The sequence below is a fragment of the Phascolarctos cinereus genome, unplaced genomic scaffold (assembly GCF_003287225.1).
Source record: "Phascolarctos cinereus isolate Bilbo 61053 unplaced genomic scaffold, phaCin_HiC Scaffold_2;HRSCAF=192, whole genome shotgun sequence".
NCBI lineage: Eukaryota > Metazoa > Chordata > Mammalia > Diprotodontia > Phascolarctidae > Phascolarctos > Phascolarctos cinereus.
Genome location: NW_027555625.1, coordinates 314,913,933 through 314,941,741, shown reverse-complemented (window position 1 = coordinate 314,941,741; position 27,809 = coordinate 314,913,933). Strand labels below are relative to the sequence as shown.

Here is a 27,809-nt window from a genome sequence, read left to right as displayed (position 1 = left end):
GAGGGAAAGAGGTGGAAGTGTGTACCTCTGTTTAAAGAGTGTTGAGGGGCTCGTGGTGTACACACACACACACACGGAGCTGAGGGTCCACGCCGCGGCGGGGATGGGGTGGGAGCGGAGTGTGGAGGGCTGCGATCAGACGCACAGTAGAGGTATTGTAAAGCGAACACTTTTTGTGGGGACTAGTGGACTAGTACTCTGTTGGCGCTTAGAGAGTTAAGGACTGTTCGGGGATTGTGGAAGGTGTTTGAAGAGAGGGTGGATGCACCGGGAGCTAGGAGGCCACTCCAGGTCTGCCGCTGTCTGAGGGGAAGTGGCTGCTGGTGGGGGATGGAAGGAGTGAGTGGCTGCCTGGAGCGGGGCGGGGGCGGCTCGGACAGGGACTTTGGTGTCCCCTAGCCAAGGAGTTGAGCTGGTGTTTGGGGAGTTCTCTTTGCCTAGGTTGGGGCTGCTTTGACCCCGAGACTCCGCCTGCGTGCCGAGTTCAGGTGAACTAAAGCTGAGATAACCTGTTATGGTACTCACTGGTGGGAGGTGACTTGGTGGGGCATATATGCTTGGCGGTTTGGTGAGCAGGCATTCCTAAATTAAAGAGGTTTGGGTACGGGGGCGTGGCGTGGCAGTGCGGAGGTTTTGCCTCCCTCGGGGAATGGAGATTGATGGAATTGGAGGAATTGTAAGATGCGTTTTTAAGGTGGATTTACACCTCAGGGGCCGGAAGCCTTCTCCATTGGAAAAAAAATCCCATCCACATTTTGATTCCAGCTGCTGCGGTTCAAAACTCAGCCCCCAAGAGCTGCAGCTGCAGCTCCTCAGACCATCTCCTGCCCCTCTGGAGCTGGGCTTCCAGGGGAAGTTCTCATTAAGCCTCTCTAATTAGCATTATTCCTGGAGAAAGGTTAAGGTTAGATCGTCCTTTTCCTTATCAAGAGCGCCTCCCCCTCCCCTCCCCTCTCCTCTCCTCTTCCCTCCCCTCTCCTCTCCTCTTCCCTTCCTTCCTCTTCTCTCCCCTCCTCCCTAAGTGCACAAAAGCACAAAAAATAAGTGTGAGGAGGAACAGATCAATGAAGGAGCCACAAACCCATTAATTCAAATGGAACCTTTTTTTTTCTAAAACATTGATTTTTCTTTCTGTCTGTGTGCAGGGGAGATTAATAACCTCCTGATTTCACCTGAAATGGTGTTTGAACTCTGTGATTTCCTCCCACTTCTGGTGGAGGGCTGTGCTTATGATAGCATCTCCCTAGGGGTAAAATCCTTCTTATTCCAGATTCTCATGGAAACCCCCTGTGCCCCAGCAGCAGGATAGGTGTTTGTATGTCCTGACCAGCTGGGATATAAGCTGGGCGAAAGACTGTGTATGTAGCCTCTCTTGATTTCCATGTATTTGGATGGTTATGGAAGGATTATTTACATGAGCTGTATGTAGGACTTCTTACCTTTTCAACTCCTGGCCCTCTGCCAGCAGCTGCCCCTGTGACCTTGAGAAATGACTTCCCCTCTGTGGTCCTCACTGTAAAATTAGGAGGTTAGATTAAAGGGTCTCTAAGATCCCGTCCTAGCCCTGTCTTTTTGCAGCTCTGTAAGGCATCATGCCTATATTCTGTTTGTCAATGAGTAGGGCCGGCTTTATGTAAACAGTAGAATAAATGATTCGCTGTTGTTTTAAGCTCCCAGTACTGTTGTTTCTTCATTGGAAAAACTTAAAAGTTGCATCATTAAAGTCAAACCCTTGTCTTATTCTTGGTTCATTTGGGCTTCCTTGAATGTCTTCAATAGTTGAAGGGTTGTCTGTTAGGAGAATGTGTTATTGTTACCAATAACAGCTCGGAATGGTTGCTTAAAGGATGAGTATGGGCAGAAAAGAGGTAGGCTAGTCGAATCTCGAGGATGAGAGACAACAGATGGGCAGCTCAAGTGTTCATTGGCAGCCTCAAGAATAAGAGGAAGGCTTTTATTGTATTGGGTAAATCCTCTGTGGAAGCTTCAGGGGAAAACAGGGACAAGAATTACATAGGATGAGAAAGCATGCCATGTGAGTGAGGCTCAGCTGAAGGGACTGAGGTTGTGTTTAGCCCAATGAAAAGAAGACTTAGGATCAGGAATGAAGGGCTATCTTATGGAAGGAGGATTAAATTTGTTTTGCTTGTATACAGAGAGCAGTGCTAGGTGCAGTGGTTAAAAGATGCAGAGGCAGATTTAAACTCAGTAGAAGGAAGACCTTCCAAATACTGATGATGGTGATTACTCTGTCTTCCAGTGCCTCAGCCTCTTACAGAGGTAACTCTGGGTCTTGGGAATCTGTGGAAGAGAAGAACATGCCCAGAAGGCCGAATATAAGCCCGTGATGGACTATCTGCCTAGCTGTTGCCAGAGAATCGGCTTAGCTAAGGGAGAAGAGGCATCACTAGAAGGCTGGCTACTCCTAAGGCATCACATCTCTTGAATACAGTAGTAATCTGTGAAAACATCTACTAAAACATAGAGGGGTTTCAGTCTCTATCATCTCCAGTCTTGAAGTATTGGATTAAGTAATAATATATTCCATGTATATAGCAGCCCAAAGATCTTCTCCACCATTCAGAAATGGACTGATCTGTCTTGGGAAGTAGTGAAAACCCTAATGAGAGGTCTTTAAGTAGAGGTTGGGTGGTTAATCCCGCATCAGGGATGTTGTAGAGGTAGGGAGAGGTTGGACTAAATGTAGCCTGCCCAGATGTAAGATTCTTCCAGGCTGGCTTTGAAGAACAGCCCCTTCCAACACAGATTTCAGGCCTCATCAATTACTCTCTGGCAATAATAGACCCAGTTGCTGGGTATGTATGTCCTGTGGGGTCAGACAACACTCAATTCAGCACCTCAATGTTGAACAGCGAGAACACAGCACCCAAAGGCATTTCCCAGCATAGAAGGTTGATATTCTGGATCTCTCCCTACCTGGGGTGGATGTTAAACTGGAACATGCTCTTCATTGCTTAAGAACTTTTGATCCTCTTCCTGGAAGGCAAGATCTCCATTCAGGGGAAGTCTTAGGCAGGGAAGTTGCTACAAGTTCAGCCCTAGCTTTCCTCTGAGGAAAGAAAACCTTTCAAAGTTATCTCCTCCCTATAAAGAAGCTATTTTGTCCATACAGACTATCTCAGCGAAGTGTCTTCAGCTTTGATTCTTACGTAGTAGAGAGAAACTCAGACTTTAAGAATCAGGAAACCTGGGTTTAAGTCTCAGCTCCAACACTGACTTGAACAAGTCACTTCCCCTTTTTGAGACTTGTTTTCTTGATCTATAAAATTTGAATAATACTACCTACCTATTTCAGAAGGTTATTGGGAGGAAAGCACTCTGTTCACTTTTAAATGGCTATATAAATGTATTATTGATCATTATTGCGATAATTATTACTAATAACAGCATGAGAGTTGAAATACTATTCATTTGTTTGCCTAGAAAGAATGAAGCATAGTTGGTTTGCATACAATTTGGTTTGTAGACTCGTCCTTAACGTCTTTGGTTTCTGTTATTTTGAGTTATTGTCCTAGTGTACTTACGTGTGAGAAGATAGGCAGGGTGTGATTGCCATTTTTAAATGTCTAACGGACTACCTAATAGAAGGATTAGATATATAACTTATGGTGCTGGAAAATGGAGGAGGAGTAAAAGTTACAAGGAGATAGATTTTTAAAATCAGTAAGTATTTATTAAGGACCTACTGTGTGCCAGTCACTGTGCTAGGCTCTAGGGATGAAAAAATAAGATCATCCCTGTCCTTAAGGAATTTATGTTCTGTCAAGGGAGAGAATATGTATATTTGTAGATATATACAAAATAGATACAAGGTGATTTTGGGAGGGGTGGGAGGTGAGGAAGGGCACTAGCAGCTAGGAAGAAAAGCTTCGTGTGTAAGGCTGGTGTTTAAGCTAAGTTTTGGAAGAAACCAGAGATTCTAAGAGGCAGAGGTGAGGAGGAAATGCATTATGATGAAGAACTTTTTAGTGATTAGAACTGTCCAATAATAGCATAGGCAGCCTGTGAAGTAGTGAGCTTCCTGTCACTGGAGGTGCTCAAACAGGAGACCAGATGACCAATTGTCACAGATTCTGAAGAGGTAATTCTTACTTGAGTTAGGAGTTGGAGTGGTTGACCTCTGAGGTCCCTTTCAGCACTAAAACACCATTCTGTGAATACATATTCTTTTTTTTAGGCAATTGGGGTTAAGTGACTTGCTCAGGGTCACACAGCTAATAGATATCAAGTGTTGGGTCTGAGGTCGGATTTGAACTCAGGTTCTCCTGACTTCAGGGCCGGTGCTTTATCCACTGCGCCACCTAGCTGCTCCTAAATACATATTCTTAAGAGATATTGTGTCAGGGAGAAAAAACTAAAGAGAACAGGAAGAGAAATTGAGAGAAAGTGTGTGTGTGTGTGTGTGTGTGTGTGTGTGTGTGTGTGTGTGTGTGTGTGTGTGTGAGAGAGAGAGAGAGAGAGAGAGAGAGAGAGAGAGAGAGAGAGAGAGAGAGAGAGAGAAAGAGAGAGAGAGAGAGAGAGAGACTGAGAGAACACTTAAATGCATCTGTGTTCTCATTGATGACAGTTCTCTCCCTTCTGGGGCAGATTGCAACTTCTCCATACCTTTTTATGTGTCTATATAATTCAAAATGCACCAGATGATGGATTATTTATATGCCCTCCTATGTTGTTTCCACATTTCTCACAAAAGTGTATGTCCGTAGAAGTAGTGGTAAAAACAGTTTATGTTGTCAGACATGAAATTCCTTATCGTTGCAGAAAAGGTGCTGTTCAACTGAGATTGTAACTGAAAAAGGCAGCTTTAAGGATCTTCCTGGTCCCATTGGGCAGAAAAGTGAATGTGCCCTTCTATTTAATTAGTGCTGTACCAGATTTCTTGGGATCTGCTGCTTTTCTTCATGACCAGCATTTAAAGTCTGCTGCCTTTGATCCTGATCTGTTCATCTTCCATTAGTCAGCCAGGCTGATGAACTGGCTGATGAGCAGAAGTGGTTAAGTTGGGGTCAAATGCGGTTCAATACCTTCTTGGCATGCTCAGAAGGCTGTGCTTAATGTTTGCTGACATGGAGACAAGGTTAAGGAGAGCTTTCTACCAGGGAATTTCATGGAACTGGCCTAGGCTGGCAGGGACCAAGGGGAGGTGCTGCCCAGTGGTAAGAGACCGAGAAACAAAGGCAGAGACAGAGAGAGGTGCAGAGACATATGGACGGGTGGGAGGAAATCATTCTCTGGGCCTTTAGAATGAAAGCAGGGGAACTAAGAGGGGCTTTCCCATTCCAAATCCTGGGGTGATGATGATCTTGGTGCTGATCTAGTCTGGAGAAAGCTGTTGCTGGGGCAACTGAAGGTGGCACAGATTCTGGGTTAAAAGAAGTTAACAGCTTTAATGCAAAACAAAATGCCATAATATGGCAACTGTGGTTTTTGCCCATGGAACCTGTTTCATCCACTCCCAGTGATCCCTGTCTTGGCTGGAGGGGAAGAAAGAAGCCCTTCAGAAAGAAGGGCTTGTTTTTGGCTTTCCTGCCTCAGAAATGCCTCCTCTCCCTCTCTGTTCCTCTCCCCTCCCCTCCTTTCCCCCAACCACACCCAGGACTCTCGGACCCAGGGTTACAGGTTAAGATTGCATTGAATTCCAAGAAAATCCCTCTTTTTTTTTCTTTGCCCAAAGTAAGTGGAGCATATAGAGTTTCAGCTCTCAGAAAGGGCCTGGAAAGTAAATCGTGTGTGGCAAGAGCCAGGATCCCACAGCGGGGAGGATATAAATGGCCTGACTTCAGAGGCTCCAGGAACCCAGTTCCAGAGAAATTGACCCCAGTTGTAAAATAATCAGGTTACTGATAGCACCTGCCTGTATTTACAAGCCTTGGTTACAAGGACAGTTTCCTAACCTGCCCAGAAGCCACCATTTTGCTTCATCTGTGCTATGTGCTCTGCCTGCCAGGCTCCTGGGGCCCCCTCAGTCCTGGGTAAGGGGTTTGTGTGCCAATGAGAAAAGGTGGCATGGTAGAATCCTGGAATCATAAAGTGGGAAGGTTCCTTTTAGAAAAGGGACCTTAGGGAACATGTCCAACCTATTCACTTTATAGATGAGGAAACTAGGGAACTGCCTGGGGGAGTGACTTGCTTGATGCCATAGAGCTAGTAATTAGCACAGCCTGTATTAAAACCCCAGGCTATCTGACCCTAAATTCTAGACTTTTCCCATTATTCCACTTCCCCTACTATAATGTCGATCTGGGGCTGAACAGTCTGAGGTCAAATTCTAGTGTTCTTGGACAGTTCCCTTGACCTCTGCAGTCTTCCATTTTCTCCTCTGTAAAGGGATTGGAACATTTCTAAGGTCTCCTCCTATTTTAAATTCTATAATCCTATGATCTAGGCCAGAGGTGTCAAACTCAACCTGCCAGCAAAACTGCCAACCAGAAAAAATAAAAATAAAATATAACATAGATAGGGTTGATTTGTGGTTTTTGTAAGTCACTGTGTGACCTGCAGGGATCCATTTCTATTTGAGTTTGCCACTGTTGATCTAGTCAGATTGACTCATTTTCCAGAAGAGGAAACTGAGGCCCAGAGACAGAGGAAAGCTACTGTCTCCCAGGTGACAGTGAATCATCAGCAGAGTTAGGACTAGATCTCCAGTTGTCCCATGTCCTCATTTTAGGCTCTTTCCATTTTGTTGTGCTATTTGAAAATGAACAGAGACTGAACATGCACGTGAATTTTGGACTGGAGATAAGGAGGAGGGGAGGGTTTAGCTTCCTTCCCTTTCACCCTCCCAGCCCTCTGTCACGCTCAGAGTGGAATCCTGGTTCCAGTGGGAGGGTGCGTCCCTGTGACTGTATTGCTGACTTCTGAAGAGCTCCCCTTTCAGGGGAGCAGTTGGCCCCAATGCTCTGTGACCCTAGTGTTACCAGTTCAGGCCCTTTCCTTGTTGGAAAAGAAGGCGGTAGAGTTTTTTATTGCCGGGCTCTAGAGACTGTTGGCTTTGGAATGCTGGAGGGCAGAAGGAGTGGGAGGGAGATGCCAGGCAGATGGTTCAGGGCAGCTGTTGTCACATGCTGCTGCCAGGTGTCTTATGGACGGAGGGGCTGAGGGTTGAGTGCTATACGGCACCTAAGAGATCAATGAGAGCTGCCCCATCATTTTACAGACAAGGAAATTGAGGTCTCACACAGCTTAGTTAAGTAGTAGATCTGGGATGTGATCCCATTTTCTCAGACTCCAAATCCAGTGTTATTTATCCTACTCTGACCCCATGCCTCTTAGGGACCAAGTTCAAGGATGGGGTTTGAGAAGGGAAACCTCCCACCATAATTCCACTTTTGTCAGGAAAGTTTTGTGCTCAGCCCAGCCTCAGCCCTGGAAGGGACCTTGGGCTATTTATTTCAACACCCTCATTAGATGAGGAAACTGAGACTTGTGGAAGGGAAATGATTCGTCCATGGTCACACAGTTTGTAAGTATTCAGATCTCTGACTCCAGATCCAGGGCTCTTCCCACTTTGCCACACTGCCTTAGAGGAAGAAGATTGAGGCTCAGAGAGTGCTTGAGGAGAGAGCTGAGAGGTAAATGGATGGCTCTTTTATTTTCTAATGAAAGTTTCACTGAAGTTTGCTTACATGAAAGAAGAAATTAGTAGACCAAATTCCCCTGAGAACCAAGGAAGGAAAAGAATGAAGGGCACAACTTGTAAAGCCAGAGTTGTAGAAAAACTGATTAGCCTAAAGGCTGGCCCCCCCTTTTCACTTGTGGAGTGGATTTTCTTTCTCTGAGTTATTTATGGGTACAGAACAGTGCACTCTGATAATTACCTGAGCAATTAGCTGAGGTTGCCTCATTCTCAGGGTGCCAGGGGGTGATGGGAGTCATGATTAGACTTGCTACAATTGAAGCCTTTATGTAAATATATATTTATATACATATATATGTGTGTGTGACATGTCTATCTATATCTGATATATCTCATCTATATCTGAGGAATTGATGGCATTTGCAGATAAAATTGGATAAGAGGCTCCTTTCTCAATTCAACACTAAAAGCCTTTCATCCATTTTTACAAGCATTTATTAAACACCTTTTTTCCAGATATAATTTTACATGCTAGAGTTACAAAGACAAAAAATAGTCTTTGCCTTCAAGGAATATATATTCTGTCATGCAGGGGTGGGGATAATATTGCTTTACAGGGTTTGGGTGATTTCCCCCCCTTTGGTCAAAATATATTAGTAGAAAATGTTATAATTTTTTTTTTAAGTTCATAACTTTAGAGTCACAAGGGACCTCAGAGAACACCTAATCCAGTTCCTCATTCTACTGGTGAGAAAGCTGAGACCCAGGAAAGGGAAATGACTTACCAAAGGTCATACAGACAGCAGCCAAGCTGCAAGTTCCAATCCAGGTCCTCTGACCGAAACCAATGCTCTTCTACATTCAAATCAACCCAGGTTCTGCCCAGGTCAGTCTGAGTCTAAACTTCCTTGGCATAATGACACCTCATGCAGAAGGGCGGGGAGGACTGGGAGCTTATAAACAGAAGGGAAGTTGTCTACTCTTATTAAAACAGAAATGATAGTGAGCATGCCCCTGCCCAGTATGAGTATGGAGTTAAAAAAAATCTAACAGTGGGAGCAGGGAAAAGAAAACTGGCTTCCAAAAGTCTTGATGTTAATAATTAAGAGAATTAAAGTCATGCCTCCATTTCTGTTCTCCCCTCAGTATTTCCTTTGGCTCCCACCCTAAGGTGTGGTGTTCTTGATCCTGACCTCTGTTTAAAGTAGGTCCTTCAGATCCCAGGACCCCCAGGCCTTTGGAGGGCCACCTCTATAATAATGTCGTCTCTGTACACTCCCCAGCTGTTTTACATGGCTTTCTTACGGAAACGCTGTGAGGTAGAGGGTAAGTGTCATCTCCTTTTACAGATGACAAAAATCAAGGCTCAGAGTGGGAGAGATTATAACTCAGGCACTCTGGATTTGAAGTTAGAAGCTTTGGGTTTGAAACTTAACTCTTCTGCTTAATTACTTGTGGGGCTTGTGGAAGTCACAATTTCACTGGTCCTTAGTTTCCTCATTGGTCAGATTAGAGGGAGGTGGGCTTTTAGATTAAATTTGGGGTCCTTTCTGCCCCAAGTCAGTCCCATGAATCTATGGCTTACCCAAGATCACAGGGCCAGTCAGTACTGGGACCAGAACCCAAATCTAGGCCTCTTGACATCCAGTCTTATGTTGTTTCTGTACTTCTGTGGTAGCTCTTGTAGCAAAATCATTACGTTTTATTAGAGTTCAATATGTCATGGTAGAAGAGTACCATATTGGGACTCAGAGGACCTGGGTTTGTATCCTAGCTATATAACCCTGGGTAAGTCAATGGGCCTCTTTAGGCCTCAGTTTCCTTTAAAGTTCTGGAGTTGGAGAAGATTATCACTAGAGTCGTTTGACAAACTGGGGCAAGTAGGTGTCACACTGGATAGAGTGCCAGCCTGGAGTCAGGGAGACCTGAGTTCAAATCTAACTTCAGACACTTACTAGCTGTGTGACACCAGGCAAGTCATTTAACTCTGTTTGCCTCAGTTTCCTTATCTGTAAAATATGCTGGAAAAGGAAATGACATCACTCCAGTTTCTTTGCCAAGAAAACCTCAAATGAGGTCACAAACAGTCAGACACTACTGAAATGACTGAACAACAAAACAATGACCTGTGACAGATTTCAATCCCGTGGAATCATGACTTTCTTGCTCAAAGTCACAGGGTCAGTGTCAAGAGATAGGATAGGAACTGGGTCTTTCAGATGTCGAGTCTGGTGATGTAGCTCCTTCCACTCATCACACCAGCTATTGAGGCAGATGGCTCTCTCCAGTAAATCCCTGCTGCAAAAGCTCTTCCTGGGATCAGAATTTGAGAAGCTCATTACCTTGGGGACATATTGGGATGAAACACCCATTCCTGGGAGAGATTTCAGCTGGCACAAGGAAGGCATTGCTAGGAAGCCTTGCTGGCCGTACTACAACACTGTGGGGTGGGAGTGCTGGGCTGGGTTTTTACGCAACCCCCTTTTGGAGAAACTTGTGCCAAGTAGATGGGGACCCTTGCTTTGTTAGATTAATATAGTGTATTTATTAAGTGCCTGCATTGTCTTAGGCAATTCAGTTCAGCAAATTCAATAATTACCTATTGAGAATGGTGAAGTGAAAAAGTACCCCAGACTTAGGCTCTGGTCTTGGCCCTGATATTTCACCACCTGTTTGATCTTATCTTGTATGAAGTAACTTCAATTACCTGAACCTCGGTTTCCACACCTATAAAATGGGGACAACAGTCCTTGTACTACCTGCTTCGCAGGGTTATTGTGAGGGAAAGGGCCTACTAAGTCCTAGAGGACTCTAGAAACGTGAGCCGCTGTCCTTGCTTACTCCTCTATCTTTCTCTGTGGGAGAAGTATGAGGTGTGGTCCTTGTACCCAGAGAGCTAACTATCTTGCTGGGTAGACAAGACTAAGGCATAGGAAACAATTATATACCAGAGGATGTGGATAATTTAGATCTATGAATGAAAGCTTTGAATGCCAGGCCAAAGAGTTTGAATTTCCCCCTGTAGGCACTGGAGAGGATGGAGAGTCTAAGTAGAGGATAGCCAGGGCACATTGCTTTCTAAAGTAATGACCACTGTATCTCTCCCTCTCGCTTCTTCTTCCCTCTAGAAATTCAAGATGGACTGAAAGAGAATTTAGGGGATATTTAGGCAAAACAGTTCCTAATCTGGCTAATCAGGGAAGGCTTCCTGAAAGAGGTAGAATTGGAAGCAAGTTTGAAAAGAGAGACAGGAAGTAGCCTGGACAGGAAGCAGAAGGCAGTTATCAAGCCTTCCACCTCTTGGCCTGGTGAATAATTCCTAAAGACCAAAACAAATGTTAACCTCTTTCATGAAGTCTTCCCTGGTGTTATACACGTCCACCTTCACCCATCCCCAGGACTAATAACTGCCTCCCCCCTGGAGTCTTATGTGGTACTTTCTCTTGCACCTCTCAGTTTCTCTTTGTTGGTGTCTTATTCTGTTAAGGTCCATAAGGCAGAGACTGCTGTCTAAAATTTTGTGTCTCTCCCAGCACTAAGAACAGGTCTCTCCCTACATCAGGTACTCTATAAATGTTTGTTGGTTAACTGTATACAGTAATAGACCATAATGTCAAAAATTTCCATTGTAAAGATTCTCAACAATTCCAAAAAGTGCTGGAAAAATATCCGTGCCCCGGCATGGGCACTGACTGTGGCTTTATTCTGACCCCACTGAAATAAAGTTCACAACACAACAAAAACGACGACAGCAGTGATGACTCATGTTTCCATAGCACCCCAGAGTTCACACAGTACCTGATTCTCTGCCACTCTTTAAGGGGCTGTTAGCAGTATTCCAATTTTACCATTAAGGAAACAGGTTCAGAATTGTGAGGCCACCGGCCCATGGTTGTTCTGTAAGTGTCGGTGCTGGGATTGGGAACTTGGGATTCCAAGTTCAGCTCTCTTTCTCCCCGAGTGTGCTGTCTTTGGATTCACTTCTGCTGCATTCTCAAGTACCAGGTTTGGGGCCCATTTTTGTGTGGTCACCAAAGGGGTACTTTTGGAATATGACTTTACTTTCAATAGAACACAAGCTACTTGAGGGCAGTGATTGTTTCATTTTTTGTTTGTGTCTCTATCCACAGCGACTGAGTAGTGGGTGCTTAATAAACATGTTTGTTGAGCTAGATTGAATTGGAAGATCGTTCATGCTGCCCTTGTCGGGGGACATTCCTAGAAGGCGACTAGCTAATCTTTATGGTCTGCTCCAGGTCCAAATTCTCAGCATTTTAGAGCTAACTTGCACTAGACATAATGCCACGCACATAGTAGGCACTTAATAAATGTTGGTTTATGTGATTGAGATATGAGATTCTGAACTGTGGCCTCTGCTGATGGAAGCATTGGCTGGTTTCAGAAATATCTTTGTAAAAAGTCTTCCGTGGGTGAATGAAGCTTCCCTTAGCCCAAGATGGAAGAGCTGGAAGCTACCAGAGATATATATTATTGAGTAGTACCAGGAAATGCCAGTCAGCCTCATGTGTTCTTTTTCTTTTTGGAATGATAGAGGATCCGGGGTGGTGATGAACATGAAGGGAAGTGGTTGGTGAGACATGGGGGTGGGACATGGGGGGGTTGTTTGAGCTTTTATTATTCATTATTTATTATTTATTATTCATAACTAGGTCAGGGTTTAACTCTTTGGAGAAGCTGAACAGTATGTTCACTTGAGGGCCAAACAAATGAAGTAGGAGTGTTTGATCGTGGGTAGAAGTCTGAAGGAGCATGATAATTTCAGAGAACATTTTCGTGAAGGGCAGCATGTTCCCTTACTCGGAAGGGTTGTTCTTTGGGGACAGTCTGAATCTCTGTGGTTGAGAGGACATATTCTCTGGAAATATTAGTTCTTAAGAGATGTGTGTGTGTGTGTGTGTGTGTGTGTGTGTGTGTGTGTGTGTGTGTTTATGTATTTAAGGGACCCTTGTACATTCCTCGTAATCAGCATACAATAGTGGAAAGGGAATCCAAAGACCTGGGTTTGATTCCTGGCTGTGTGAGTTGGAATCATGGGATTTAGGTTTGGACAGAACCTAGAAGAACATTGGATTTAGCCCATATATTTGACAGAAAAAGAAACTGAGGCCCAGAGAGGGAAAGGACTTAATCCTAGGTCACAGAAGTAGTCAGTGAGAGAGATGATATTTGAACCCAGGTAATTTGAGTCTAAATCTAGTGTGTTTTTTTCCCTACTTTACTACCTATGGACAAGTCATTAAATTTCTCAACCTCAGTTTTTCCATCTGTAAAATGAGGGGGTTAGACGAGACCGTCTCTGAGTTCCATACTAAACCTAAATCCTATGATTCCAATGTAAGGTAGAGAGTTGAGTGAAGAATACAATTCCCTCCAAAGGCTGGACTGTCAAGGGGGAGAGATTGAGAAGCCAAATCTGTAATTCTTCTTATTCCTCCTTACCGACGTCTCCCTGCAGATATGTGCCTGCCATTCAGAAAGGGACCAAAGAAAGTTCAAATCGGTTTTTTAAGATGTTTAGTCATTATTTAGAAAAAAAAAAGAAGGTTAGGCTCTCAGTGGGAGTAAGGTTGATATTGATCCTATTTTTTCCACCAGTGAAGGGAGATGTAGCCAGGCTCTGAATCTGAAGGAACCCAAGAAATGTTGAGGTTCCCCTTGTCCAACCGGCATTCTATTGCCAGCTTTGAAACACCCTGCTTTATTTTTCCTAGAAGATGGCCTGGAGGGAAAAGGCTTCTTCCAGGGTTGGGAGGTTGGGATCCAGTGGCTTTCTTCCCAGGGTTTTCCAGACAGCAGGAGAATTGGGACAGGGACCATGTGCAGAGTCTTAAGTGATTATGGGGGTAGAGAGCTCTGAATTTGGAAAGACCTGAGGATTTTTTGAGAACCAGTTCACTGCTAATTCAGTGTTACCTGTGTGGCTTTGGGTAAGACATTTAGCTTTTCTGGACCTCTGAACCTATAAGTATAAAATGAGGGGATTAGAAGGAATGTTATCTCTTAGGGCCTCTTCCAGTCCCAAATCCCATGTTCTTCAGTCTTGTGCTTGTTTGTAGTGGGTAGCAGCTCAGTGGATAGGACTTGGTCTCCAGAAAGAGACTACAACATTTTATCTTCTCCAGAAGGCTGCCTGTTACTATTTCCTTTCGGAAAGGACAGATCCAGGAGGCTCCCCTCACCTCCCTGGCCCCTTTTCAGACCCTCTGTTTTTGTTCAGCTGTGAGCCACCCACCCCCTTCCTTTCTTTAACATTCTGTGGCTGACCTCTTTGGCTCTGGAAGCTATCCAAGTGCTGTATCTCAGAAACCCAGGAAAGGTTAGGAAGGAGGAAGAGAGAAATGTCTTTTTGGCTGGGGGAGTGGGAGAAAGGAATTCCATGTATGCTGCATGGGAGTTGGTGGTGTGTCGCCAAGCATGGTTTGCAGTGGCTCTCCACACAGCCACTGGCAGCCAGAGGGACCCGGGCAACCTCAGGGCTCCCAACCCTGCTGGAGCTCCCTGCATCCTGTTTCCTTAGCCCAAAGCCCTAGCTAAGCCTTCTTCCCGAGGCTGGGTGGGGAGGCAGGGTGGTGCTTGTTTACTGGGCTTGCTTCAATCTTGGTGTTGACTCCAGGCTCTGAAGGGTAAGAGCCAGAGAGTCCTGCCATCCGCCCCTCCAGGATGTGAATCCTTGTAATTGTCCTCAATTACAGGCAGGGCTGTTCCTCAGCTCTGTCTTCAAACAGGAAACAGAACACCGGTCACTTCTTTGGGGGAAATGTTATCCAGCATGGCTCCTGCCACCAGATGATTTGGAAGTTGATGGTGGCTTGTGTGTGTGGTGCCTGTCCCCTACAATATCTGTGGAATCAAGATTGGCACAGGAGACTGTCTTGGGGTGAGGATGGTATATTAGGAGTAATTTCAGTCTTTCCTCTGTAACACTCTTTGTTCTTCTGATTATTATTACCCCCAGGATGAGACTTCCGTGAGCAGTGAGGATTTTGATATGAATGACTCCACATGGATGTCAGCTGATCAACATCTAAGCTCCAGCTTGAGCCCCAGCCAGGACGAGAGGATGCGGAGCCCACAGAACCTCCCTAGCCAGGAGGATGGTGAGTGCCTGCTTCCCTTGCCAGGGGCCCCTCGGGTGGAGGTGTGGGGCAGGAGGAGAGTCTGGACTCGGCGGTTGACCTTAAGATTTGAAATTATAAATTCTGCTCTCTGTTAGATGGGCTTGTCTGTGTGTGCCATGCAATTTCTAGCCCAGCTTGCCATGTGGAAAGATTTCTTCAAGGCTAAGAAATGGGGGTAAGGCAGCATCTGAATCCATAGGTCACAGCAGGCAAGCTACCCATAGACTTGCCTGAGAAGCTCCTTGGTAGGCTAGGAAGACAACTGGTCTGGGACCAAGGGGTCCTGGGTGCTAGTCCTGACTCTGGTATTACCTAGCTGTATGACCTTGGTCAAATTGCTCTTCTTCTCCCCTGACGTTGGTTCCTTCCTCTGTAAAATAAGGGAATATGGTTCATCTCAGCTTTTATGTTTTATTCTATTATCTTCTCTTGTCCAATTTGGCTGTGATGTCTTTGAACTACTACACCAGGGAAAATAAGCTGGTGGCCTTTTCCAAAATAGAGGGTTGTTTTGGGTTTTTTGGTTGGTTTGTTTTTGGGGGGGGGTCCTTATAATGTCTGGTAGATTGGCACTTGGAATAGTTGGGCTCCAGAGAAGACAGAGTCAAAGGGCTGGGGTTTTTCAATGTCCTTAGCCTTGCCAGGGCTTAACCTTGGAAAAGCCACCCTTTTAAATCCTGAAGAGTGAACCAGGAACATGCCTAAGTCCCAGGTTCCCAGCTTCTAACCCTGATAGAAGAAAAAACTTTGCAATGTTTAGAGTGATCCAAAAATGGACAAGGGGATGACTTGGGAGGCAGGGAATTACTGATTCAATTCAATAGACATTTAATGAAGGTTTTAATAAAAATTTAATAAATATGTACAAGGCACTATGCTCTATGAGTGGAATACAAAGATGAAAAGTGACAGCCTCTGTATACAGTCTAATAGGAGAAATTGCATGTATAGAAAAAAGGAGAAATTGCATGTATAGAAAAAAGTGTAACAGAGTCAAAAATGAAAGGGTGGGGGGCAAAGAAGAGATCTGGACAAAGTTCCCTGGTTGAATGTAAAGCCAAAGGAGAACCCTTTTACCTGGAGGGGATGAGGAAAGGCTTATGAGGAAGTGACATCTGAGTAAGGAAGGCCTTGTGGGAATAGAAGGATTTCACCATGCAGAGATGAGGAGGGAGTGAATGCATTCCAGGTGGGTGGGATGGCTTGTGCTAAGGCATGAAGGAAGGAGATGGCATTACTAGATGAGGGGACAGATCATAGTTGTTTGACAGGAGCATTGAGTGAAATAAGGCTGAAAAGGCAGGTTAGAGCCAGATTGTGTAGTGCTTTGAATGCCTGGCTTAAAAGTTTATATTTTATCCATATTGGAATAGAGAGGATGAATAGGATGAAGGCCAAGTTAAACAGTCTTGGGGTGGGTTTTTGTGATGATAATACTGTGATTTGGGCCTGGGCCCAGCGGAAAGGGAATCAATCACTCTTCTTTCTTCTAAGGTTTCTCTTTTATCTGCTGCCTTCTCCCCCAACCCCTCCCAAGTGGCAGCCAGCAGCAGTGAAGCACTCCTCTATCCATTAAACATATATTAAGCACCTGCTGTGTGCAGGTCACTGCATTCTTTACTAGGGGAGAGGCAAAGTTTATGGAAAACATGATAACCTGCCCTCACAGAACCTACAATCTGGCAGGGAGACAAAATCCCCTCACATAAAACTATAAAACATGATAACACATTAGAGCAGTGCAAAAAAAAAAAAACAAAAAGCATTTTATGAGTTTAAGGGGAACATTGTTACTGAAAGGGGAGCTCAGAGAGACTTCTTGGAAGAAGTGGCATTTTGGGTTTGGCTTTAAAGCCTTGGTAGGATCAACAGGAAAAGACAGAGAGACTGGACGAGAGAGCATAGAGGGAGGAAGAATAGTCCAGGCAGCAGGGAGGTAGGGAACTCCTAGGGTAGAATATCGTGCACATTTTGGGGCATGATCATTCTAACAGGTGCTTTTGTTTAACTGTTTTTCTTTGTTAGAAGGGAGGGCTCAATTCTAAGGAGACGGATAAGAGGAGAGAAGTGGTACCAGAAATGATCATGATGTAAAAACAAAAGGTGTCAATAAAGTTGGTTATTGGGTTGTTGTCATTTTTGTTTTAAATAAGTCTAGGCAAATGGTAAGGAAGGTCTGGAATCGGGTGGTAGCAAGAGAAGTAGAGAGGATGGCGCAGTGAATGAGCTTCTTACTAAGATCTTGAGGCCATAGAACTGGAAGAAGCCCTCTAACATCATCTTTGTCAGGGGTGCTTAAACTGGGCTCCATGACCTTGGATAGGAAAAATATTTTGATAGCTGTATTTCAATATGATTGCTTTCTTTTGTAATCTTATTTGTGTTTTATGCATTTAAAAACATCGAGAAGGGGTCCACAGGCTTCACCATGTTGCTACTCTTTATGACATGACATGCCTACCCTTTATTTTATGGATGAGACTCAGAGAATTGTTAAGTGACCTCTCTGAGGTCACACAAAGCAATTTGTGAACCAAGATTTGAACCCATGTCCTCTCACTCCAAATCTAGGACTTCTTTTCAGTATGCTATGATCCCTCTCATGGGGCACTGTTATCTGATCCCTCTGGGCACCTTTAGACGTCTCAAGGGAGCAGCTGCTGCTCGCCTGTGGCCTGATGAGGACTGTAGGAAACGGCAGAGTCAAATGAACATTCATTTATTCACCCGTCTGGAGAGTCAGCTTGGCAGGTCCGAGCTGGCAGAGCTAGTGTCAGAAGTGAGTTCCTGAGGTGGCTCAGAAAGTCCCAGCTTTAGATCTCCCACACAGGACTGGCTTGTACCCAGGGGAGATGTGGGGCTGCTGTGCTTTGAGGGTTTGGCATCTGGGGAAAGCTTTGAGAAGGCCCAGGATGTGGGGGTTGTTGCCAAAGCATCTGGGGTCATGGTACACTCCAGTTTTACTTTTGATCTGCAAGCAAGGGATGGGATATGTAATAGGCAGCAATGGGGACCGGGGGGTGTTGAGCAGGTAATTAGGAAGGGTTGAAGGTCAGAGGCCTGGAATGTGGGAGGAGGCACTGGGTCTAAAAAGGGGTGTAATGTTAACTCTGTGAAACGTGTTAGCTTTAAAAAGTAAATAAGGGGTAGATGTGTTGGAGTTTGGGTCAAAGTTCATCTCCATGGCAGAGTTGGTGTGGTTTGACTCGGGCTGTTTTTCTCAGGAGTTTGAATCCCTCTTTGTCTCGAGAGCTGTGACCCAGAGGCAGCTGGAAATGACCAGGCCAGTAAAGCCTTGAGAGGGTCTGGTGTGTGTTTCTCTGAGGAGTGGGGCTAGAATTAGAGAGCCATCTTCCACCAAAGGGAAGAAAAGGCCTTTGTGCCTACCCCAGCCCCAGTGACGTCGACTCCTTCGACCCCCTTGGGCCTCCAAAGCTTCCCGGGCGTCAGCCCTGCCACGAGGGGTTCCCACAGTCTGAAGCAGCCAGGTGCCCTTTGGGAGCAGGAAGTCCATGCTATCTAAAAGAAAACCACCTCTGGGGAGTTGTGTCTCCTGACAAGAGCCCTGGATTGCCTACTTTCAAGTTCCAACTCTAGCACTTTAGCCATGTAACCTTGGGCAGGGCATTTTGATTCTCTGAGTTTCAGTTTCATCCTCTGTAAAATGGGCACAAGCAACATTTGTACTACAGCCTGCAGAAAGTCACTTAGCAAACCTGAAGGTGTTGTAGAGATAAGAGTTTATCACTGCTACCACCAGCATCACCTGGCTTGGGGTGGCGTTCATCAGCATCCTGAGGCTGTACCAGCCATGTTAGTCTGGAAGACACTGATTGCTTCTGTGTGGTCCCTCTGGGCACTTTCAGACCTCTCAAAACAGAGAGGGCCCAAGTTCAGGAGATGTCTATTCTCTGGTCCAGGTGACCAGGGAGAGAGGAAAGGCTTGACTGAGAGACAGGACCGGGGAGGGGAAAAAACCAAACAACAACAAAAAATTAGAGACTTAAAACTGGATTAGTACCAATCCATCTATCCTTAGAGGGGCAGGTAGGTGGTACAGTAGATAGAGCTTCGGGCTTGGAGGCAGGAGGACCCGAGTTCAAATTTGACCTCAGACATTTGACACTTACCATCTGTGTGACCCTGGGCAAGTCATTTAACCCTGATTGCCTCACCAAAAAAAAAAAAAGAAAAAAAAAGAAAGTTCCCTAGAATATTAGCTTGCAGTTTTCTAGTGGTTGAAGGTTCAGAGACAATAAAAGAATTATCACACCCATTTTCCTGAGAAGGAAACTGAAGCCCAAAGAGAGGAATTGACTTATAATGATTAAGTAGAGCACTTTAAGCACTTAACAAAGCACTTTCCTCAGCATAACCTTGTAAAGGAGTTAATGCAAGTATTATTATCCCCATTTCACAGGTGAAGAAACTGAGGCTCAGGGAGGTTAAATGACTTTCCCATGGTCACACAGCTAGTGAGTGGTACAGCCAGGATTTGAACCCAGGTCTTCTGATGCCAAGTTAGTGCTCTTTCTATCACACCAACCACACTGCCTCCCATGTTATTATTACATCACATATGTCAAGGACCTGTGACTTCACTGGTTTGGGAACTCCCTACTCACTTTGCTGACATGGATCGCAACCCATCCATGACTTATTAGCTTAGAGCTGCCTGGTGCTCGGGGATTAAGTCACTTGCTTGTGGTTACACAGCTAGTAACAACAGAGGTATGTTTGGAACCATATTTTCCTTGACCCCAAGTCTGGCATTCTGGTCACTATACTGTGCTCCCTCTATAATTATTTACAAAAATAACATAATTATAAATAACCCCTTTTGGAGGGACAGTCACTATTTAATATTAATACCAAGTACTTTAGTGGCTTTAATTTCCCTCTGCTCAGTGAAACTGATCCTATTGGCCAAGGGAACCACTATCAGATCTAGCCTTTCCTCTCTTCCTGGTCACCTGGACCAGGAATAAAAATCTCTTTCCTTCTTTGGGAGGAGTCCCTGTCATCAGACTCAAATTAATTGACCATCCATTATACAACTGGCATCCCACCCTTCTTAATCCAGCCCTCTGCTGTGTGTAGGGGAGGGCAGGCAGTCTGAGACTGACCAGCTACAAGGACAGGGTTGTTCATCGGGGCAGGGTGGGCAGGCAGATATGACTAGGGAGAAGGAGAGAGAAAGGAGAACCAGAGTAGAAGACATTTACTGCTGCACAATCAATTTAGTTATTTAATCTGAAAGGTCTGGAGCCTACAGAGTGATCTGTTCAGGGAAGGGGAAGATTGAGTCTCAGCATAGGCTCAGTAGCTATTAGCAAGAGCACTGAATTAAAGTCAGGGGCCCTGAGTTCAAAACCTGGCTCTAGTCCTTACCATCTGTGGCATCTTGTGCGATTCACTTAATGTCTGTGGACCTCTGAATCCTTGTTTGTGAAAAGAGGGGTTGGGCTAGATCTCAAAGAATCCTTCCAGCTATAAACCTTCCATTCCTATGAACGGCATAACATTTCTGCATCCTGTCCTGTCCGCCTAATTTTTTTCTTTTCTCTTTTGTTTTTGGAGGCAATTGGGGTTAAGTGACTTGCCCAGCGTCACACAGATAGTAAGTGTCTGAGGCCAGATTTGAACTCAAGTCCTCCTGATTCCATAACATGTGCTCTACCTACTGTGCCACCTAGCTGCCTCTTACCATCTATCTCCCTGCCCTGTCATACACTAGGGCTGCTAGAACTTCTCCGCTTTGCTGGATTTAGGCCGTAAGCAGAAACGCTTTGTGTTTCACGAGTTACCTTTTGGGCAAACCTTCTAAACTTCAGCCGTATGTAACCCACTTGATGGTTGTGTATGGGGTCGCTGGACCCCCATGTGGGAAGACCCTTTTGGAAAGGTGCACTGTCACCCCATGGGAGCATTACCTAGCCCCATAGTACGCGGGTTGTTACTTTGCTAGCTCCTTCCTCTGGAGCAAGCTCAGTTTGTAGACCCAAGAATGACAATGGGAGGCAGCTAGGTATCTTAGTAGATATGGCAGTGGACTGGGACCTAGGAAGAACTGAGTTTGAATACTGCCTCAGACATTTACTAGCTGTGTGACCTTGGGCAAGCCATTTCCCTCCCAATGCAACAAGCATCTGTTTATTTTAAATATATATTTTACCGAATGCTTTTGTTTTTACATCACTGAGATTTTTCCCTGTATCTCTTCCCTTCCCCCTTCCAGAGAGACATTTCTTATAACAAAAAATTTAAAAAGAAAAAAAGAGAGGAAGAAGAGGAAAAAATCAGCAAAACTAATCAAGATATTAGAACAAATCTGACACCATAGGCCCATTGATCCCACTTCCAACCCTTTGCAAAGGGGGAAGGAGAAGTATTTTTTCAAATCTCTTTTTTGAGTGGGCAAGTCAGTCAGTCTCACCCAGCCTTTGTTTCCTCATCTGTAAAACTGGTATAATGGCACCTCCCTTGAAGAGTTGTTGTGTGGATTAAGTGATAGAACCTATGTAAAGTGCTTTGCCAGCCTTAAAGGGCCATGTAACTATTAACTGTTATTGTTATCTTCATCGTCATCATCATAATGAATCAGTGTAGCTCAAGAGAAAACAATGGATTGAGGCTTGGTATTATAGAGAGGACTGTGTGATGATACGGTAAGAGAGTAGGATTTGAAGTCAGGAAACCTGGGTCCACATCTCAGTTCTGCTACTTGCTAATAATGTGACCATTCCTTCTCTGGGCCTCAGTTTCTTTATCTATAAAATGAGGATGATAATCACACAACTTAACAGGGTTGTCATGAGAAAAGTACTTTGTAAATTATTAAAAAACCAAAACAAAACAGTATAGAAATGTGTGCTAACCCCTAAATATAAATGACAGGAAAGGGTAGATTGGTCATGTAATAAGCACTGGTACCCACAAAATATAAAGAGATTTAGGGCATTGGGTAGATCCTCTGTGGAGGCTTTTTAGGAAGACATGGACAAGAATCACACAGATGAGATGGTGTGGATGGGTGGCTATGTTTACCAGTGGAGGGATTCACACCCAGATTATGGGTCCATCAAAGTAACAATAATAATAACGATAATAATCATAAACAACTGACACTTATATAATGCCTTAAAATTTACACTGTGATTTATGTACATTATCTACGAGTCTCTTTACAGCCCATTGAGATAAGTTCTATGAGTGTTATTATTATCGCCAATTTACAGAAAATTAAGTTAGAAGTTAAATGACTTGCCTGTGGCCAAAGAGCTAGTAAGTGATGGGAGAGAGATTTGTAGCCAGGTCTTCCTGGCTCTGAATCCAGCACCCTAGGCATTAGTTCAAGCTGCTTCTATTAGACTTCTTAATTCCATTTGCTTGGCGGCAATAAACCAATCAAATGGGAAAATGTGCATGGGTGAATTTGAACTGCTTTGGAGAGGAGGCTATAATGTACCCATCTTCCTGATTAAGAAAGCTGAGGGCTGAAAATCTGTGACTCTTAAGATAAAGTAAGGAGCTCCAGGACACAGAACAAATCAGTAACGAGGCAAAGATTTCAAATCCAGTTAGTGATTCTGAGAAGAAGGTTTTGCCCTCTGGAGCAGTGACTGTCAAATATAGATACATATGGGAATAGCTGTAGTCTGTGTTTAGCCAGGCTCAACAAGATTATTCTCCAAAATAGACCTGCTGGCTGTAATTGTGTTCCTTCTGAATGAGTGCATGATGTTAGGCTGGGTTGGTGGGTCAGCAGAGCCACAAAAGATTGGAGAGGAAGCATACAGAGTTCTCCATCCTCTTTTCTAAGAATGTAACTGGACTATATCTTTGGGGCAGCATAATATGGCAGATGGGGCATTGGTCCTCAGAGTCAGGAGCTGTGAGTTCATATCTCCACTTTGCCCCTTCCTAGCTGTCTGACCTTGAACAAGAGGCCTTCCCAGCTTGGCTTCAACCTGACTTTGTGAGATGGGGGTGACTCTTTCAGTGCTACTTGTCTCATCATTGTGGGGAGAGTGCTTTGTGAAACTTTAAAATGCTATTAAGAAAGCAGTTTACTGGCTTTCCATAACTTTCTTGGGAACCCTTGATCTGGAATACACTGTTCAACATGGGCTCCTCCGCGTTACCTTGATGAGTTGTTTGTGAATCTGGGATAATCTCAAAATAAAGCTCTCCCAATCCCCTTCTCAGACTTGATGATCCTGATTGTGTCTATATGTGAATGTCTGCCTATACATACCATTCATATAAATCATGCTGCCCCTCCCACTTCTGTCTGTTGGCATTCTACCCATCCTTCAAGACCCAGCTCAAATGCCACCTCCACCTGATTTCTTCTCTTCCCCGTGTCCCTCCAATCCAAGCTGGAAGGGATTTATTCCTCCTGGTCTCATCGTTACTGTTATCTCCAATTTTAGGGTCTTTTCTGTAGCCAAAGGTTTGGTTGTGACACTGATCACCCCACATCCTAGGAGACTCTGCCTCCAAAGGAGAGAAGAGGAAGTGTTCTGGGGAAGTTTAGATTCCCAAGAGGTACAGAGTTCTCCCGGACCTCAAGCTGCAGTGCCACAGAGGTCGGGATGTGGGAGAGGACACCCATCCCTTCCATTTCCCTTTGGGTGTTATTCACCAGACCTCCTCTCTCAGCAGCTTCCGCACCGGAAAATGTGAGGTCCTGCTTCCCAAAAGGATGAGTGGGGGAGGGGAGAGGATGTTACTCACCTCCAAAACTGCTTGACAGGAAGTCAGAGCCTTAGCAGAGATCAGAGGAAAACTCTAGGGCTCACTCAATTCCCTGGGATGGGAAGGGATGTCTCAGGTGGCTTAGCTGGGCACACTGGGTGCTGACAGACTTGGCACACTTAGAGTGCCTTGTGGGGGGGTCTTTTACCAAGACCTTTTTACCTAGCTTGGAGTTTGGCATCCCTCCAACTCTGTCTAAAGATGTATGCTTTGAGGGTGGGCATGCAATATGCAGATTCTGTTGGAATTCAGTTTTTCTTCGGATTTTAGCAGTTTTTAAAACATCCTTTTATTGATGTCTTTAGTGTTCACGTCATAATCACTTCTGGGAGAAAAAACCATCCACTCTTCTTCCCCTCCCTCTCCAAATTTAACTTTCTTCATAACAAAACAATGAAGCAAAAACACCAGGTACAGTAACCTCATCAGATAATAAATACACCATTGTGTCTAGTAGCCCTCCACCTCTCAACCATGTGGAGAAAAGCATATTTCATAATCTGTTCTTTAGGATTTATCATTGTCTTTTCAGTCACTCAAAATTTGGCCTCATTTTAGTGACCTTTTCACTAACATTGTTATAGTTTTGTGTGTGTATATATCTGTACCTATATCTATCTATATTTTTGGGGGGTGGTTCTATTTATTTCACTCTGTATAAGTTATATAAATCTACTCAGGGTTTTCTTTTTATGAGGGACATAGCCATGGCCTCTTCCTCCCCAGGGCTGAAGGTTTTTCCGTTGGCTTGAAGCACATATGTTGTCAAATTCAACTAGAAACAGTGTCACTAATCCTTATATTCAGATCCCTGAGGGCCACATAGTACCTTAGTTTTAAAATGTAATGTTATCTATGTTTTATTGTATTTTTATTTACTTTGTTAGAGATTTCCCAATTCCATTTAGATTTAGTTTGGCTGCACTTGGGAGTGCTTAGTGTTTGATGCCCCTGGACTAGGATGCCTCCGAATTTGGAGGAAGGGGCCCTCAGTTTATATCCCGGCTCTCCTACTTACTGGTTCTGCCATCTCTGGCAAATCCCTTATCCATTGTGGGACTCAGTGTCCTCCTCTGTAAAGTGAAGGAGTTGGACAAGATTGTGTCTAAGGTTCCTTCCAGATCTAAAATGCTGCGGTCTTTTCTTCAGCTGTGATTTCCCATATTTAGCCACCATATTAGGTATCTGCTACCATGAGGGTATTAGGTTTGATCAAGAAAATGAGGGCCCAGAATCTTGGATTCCAGTTTTGAAGTTAACATTTATTTGTTTATTATTTATGTTTATTTTTAAAATCATTCCAGGTCCCTCAGGATTTTTCTCTAGTTGGAAAGAATAGAATAGAGGTCTCATGGAACTTGCTTCAGTGCAGCTCTCTAAGGTTCCCAAAGGAGAACTTCAAAGGGCAGAGAAGAATTGTAGTTGAAATAGAAAGAACTCTGGAGTCAGAAGACATGAGTTCAAATGCCAGCTCTAAAAACTTACTAGCTAAGTGATCCTAGACAAGTCACTTCTCTCTGAGTTTCAGGTTTCTCATCTGTAAAATGGGAATACTATAAAATCCTTCTTTTCACTTTCTCAGTGAGATGCTACAAAGGAAAGTGCTTTGTAAACCTCAGAGCCCTGAGGAGGAAGTACATTGTAGTTGTTGGTGAGGTGATCAATACCTCCTGAATCTTGCCTAAAAATTCAGAACCCAGCCCCATAAGCCTATTTCCTTCCATAAGGTAACTGTGTGCTAATTCAGTCCCTCTCTGAAGAACAGGAAGAAGGGTCTGGTTTTGGCAGAATGGTTACATCGACAGCCTTGTCTGGCTGCAGACTGTCGGGGCAGTGGTGTTGGCACAACCAGCAAGAGGGGCAGGGATCGCTTCCCATCCAGAAATAGAAATCTGGCTCTAGAACCAGTAACCTGGGGAACAGGTTTGTGACTCAGCCTTGCCCAGGGCTTGGTATTTACAATATTGTAGTGGTTTCATTTATCCACATCAAGCCCATAGGCACCTCTTTCACTGGGCTGCCCTGGGCCGTGGGTGCTGCCCTAGAGTCAGACACTAAAGAATGAGGCATAGAGGAAGCTCTTATTAGACACTTAGGCATTTAGTCCTTTCTCTTCTAGCATCAAGAGCTAATTTTGGTACCACTCATTCTCCTACCACTCCCCAGTTCCCTCCCTCCTTCCAAACATCTCAGTCTAGATGTGTTTCCAGTCCTTTAGATAGTATAATATAGGTATCTGGGTGATGGGAACCGAATTCTGGTCCTGGCTAAGCCAGTCACTTACTGTTCTACCTTGGGCCATTGCCTCTCTCTCTCTCTCTGAGCTTTAATTTTCTCCTCTGTAAAAGGAAAGGCTTGGACAAAGTGAGGTAAGGTTTCTTCTAGCTGCAAACCCTATTAGTCTATAATTTTAGAATTCCTTGACTTGATCTGTTGCTTCCCTAGCCTGTTTATAGTCTAGGATGGGCTCCTGAACTTTAGAAGCCATAGACCCTATTCCACCCCACAGACTACCTCAGCACTGGCATACGGACAGCTATTACCTCTCAAGACTTTGTGTTGGCTGACATTAAACCACTAGGCTCATAGAATCAATTATTTTCTCTTCCAATATAAATCACTCCTCTCCTCATCTCATCCCATCCCATTCTTGCCAGCTCCTTTCCTTAAAGCCTCCAGATTTGTGAGTCAACCTTCTGCCCTCTCTTCCTACATACTACTGGCACAGGACCACCCAGTATGGCATGCCCACATCAAAGAAGGTGCTGTGCTCTGCGAGCAAAGCAGAATTGCAGTAGCTCAAAAGAAACATAAGATGAACAAATTTGGAGACATCTCCACTCCAAATGTTCATATGGACTGTTTGTGCCTAACCTGTGGAAGAGCCTTCTGAGCTCATATTGGTCTGATCAACCACAGTCAGGCACACTGTACCTTGGCCCCAACATGGTGATGTCATTTTGGTCCTCTTTGAAAACAAAGGACAACAACTAGCAACCAACCAACCATTCAATAATTCAACAAATATTTATTAAGCACCGACTGTGTGCAAGGTCCCATGCTGGGCATTGGAAGTACAAAGACAAAAAACTACCTTCAAGAAACTTGGGTTCTTTTGGGGTGGAGGTAGGAAGAAGATGTGTAGGCATATAGTATAATAGAGAGGACGAAGAAGATAGCTAGACAAGGAGGGGACCAGTACTAACAAATTGGGGACATCACTGGGACATGAACTGAGGAAGGAATGCCTCAGAGGTACAGGTAAAACCCTGAACAAATGAATAGGAGTAGGAGATGGCAAATTGAATTTTGGGTATAAATAGTAGTACAATTTAGCTAGAATGTAGAGTGCCTGAAAGTATGTGATACAAAATAAGTCTGGAAAGTAGGTTGGAGTCAGATTAGGGAGAGCCTTAAATGCCAAGCTAGAGGTTTGCAGTTTATCTATTGGAGTAAGAAACCACTGAAGCTTTTGACTTAGTAGTGACATAGACACAGGCCCTAGGGAGCTTTGGGAAGAGCTATATAAATGTCCTGGTGGGAAATAACGGGATAAATACAAAAGATGTTATGGTGGTAGAATTGACAAGATTTGGCAGTGGTTTGGATATGAAGGAAAGGGAAGTCAAGGATAACTTGGAGGTTTTGAGCCAGGATGCCTGGGAAAGATGGTGGTGGCCACCAACAGAAATAAGGAAGTTGAGGAAGGGCAGACTTGTGGGTGGGACCAGACTGATGAGTTCATTTTGGACATTTGAGTATAAGGTAAAGGGGAAGGTGGGAATTGGACTGGCTGATCTCCAGATCTTATATTGCCTCAATCATGGGAGCTTCTGAATCTCAGAAATGGAGCTAACAATTCCTGCTGGGGCAAGTCATTTTTGAACTCTTCCCAATGACCTTGGGACTTTGGGGGGGGGGTGCAGTCCTTGCCATTAAGAAGCAAAGGATTGTTGTGAGGATCTAATGAGATCATTTATATGAGAACACATTTTTCAAGAGGCAGTAATAATAGCTCACATTTACAGAGCATTTTATGGTTTACAATTAGTTTTTCCTAGGGTTCATTTTCATCACCCTGCATCTTTGCTCTTCGAGCAAAGGCTACATGAATTCTGTTCCCTGTTCTGCCATTTATCTGGTCTGTGACTTGGGTGGGGCAAGTCACACCACCTCTCTGGCTAGAAACTCCTCATTAGTAAAATGGGACTGTCTCCAGAAAGCTGTTGTGAATGAAGGCATTAGGCTTCAGTAGGCTGCAGAGCCCTTAAAAAGAAGGAAGGGGATGTTTTTTGTCATCATCGTGTCAA

The 27,809-nt window shown here is 44.4% G+C and overlaps 1 protein-coding gene across 3 annotated transcripts in view; it reads left to right on the top strand.

The window, feature by feature from the left end:
• NOL4L (nucleolar protein 4 like) overlaps positions 1–27,809 on the top strand; it is a 200,443-nt gene that overhangs the window by 117,971 nt on the left and 54,663 nt on the right. For all 3 annotated transcript variants that reach the window (XM_020990731.2, XM_078150205.1, XM_020990732.2), the window contains one exon: positions 14,577–14,718. In XM_020990731.2, the coding sequence (XP_020846390.1) occupies positions 14,577–14,718 (142 nt within the window). The remainder of the gene's footprint in view (positions 1–14,576; positions 14,719–27,809) is intronic.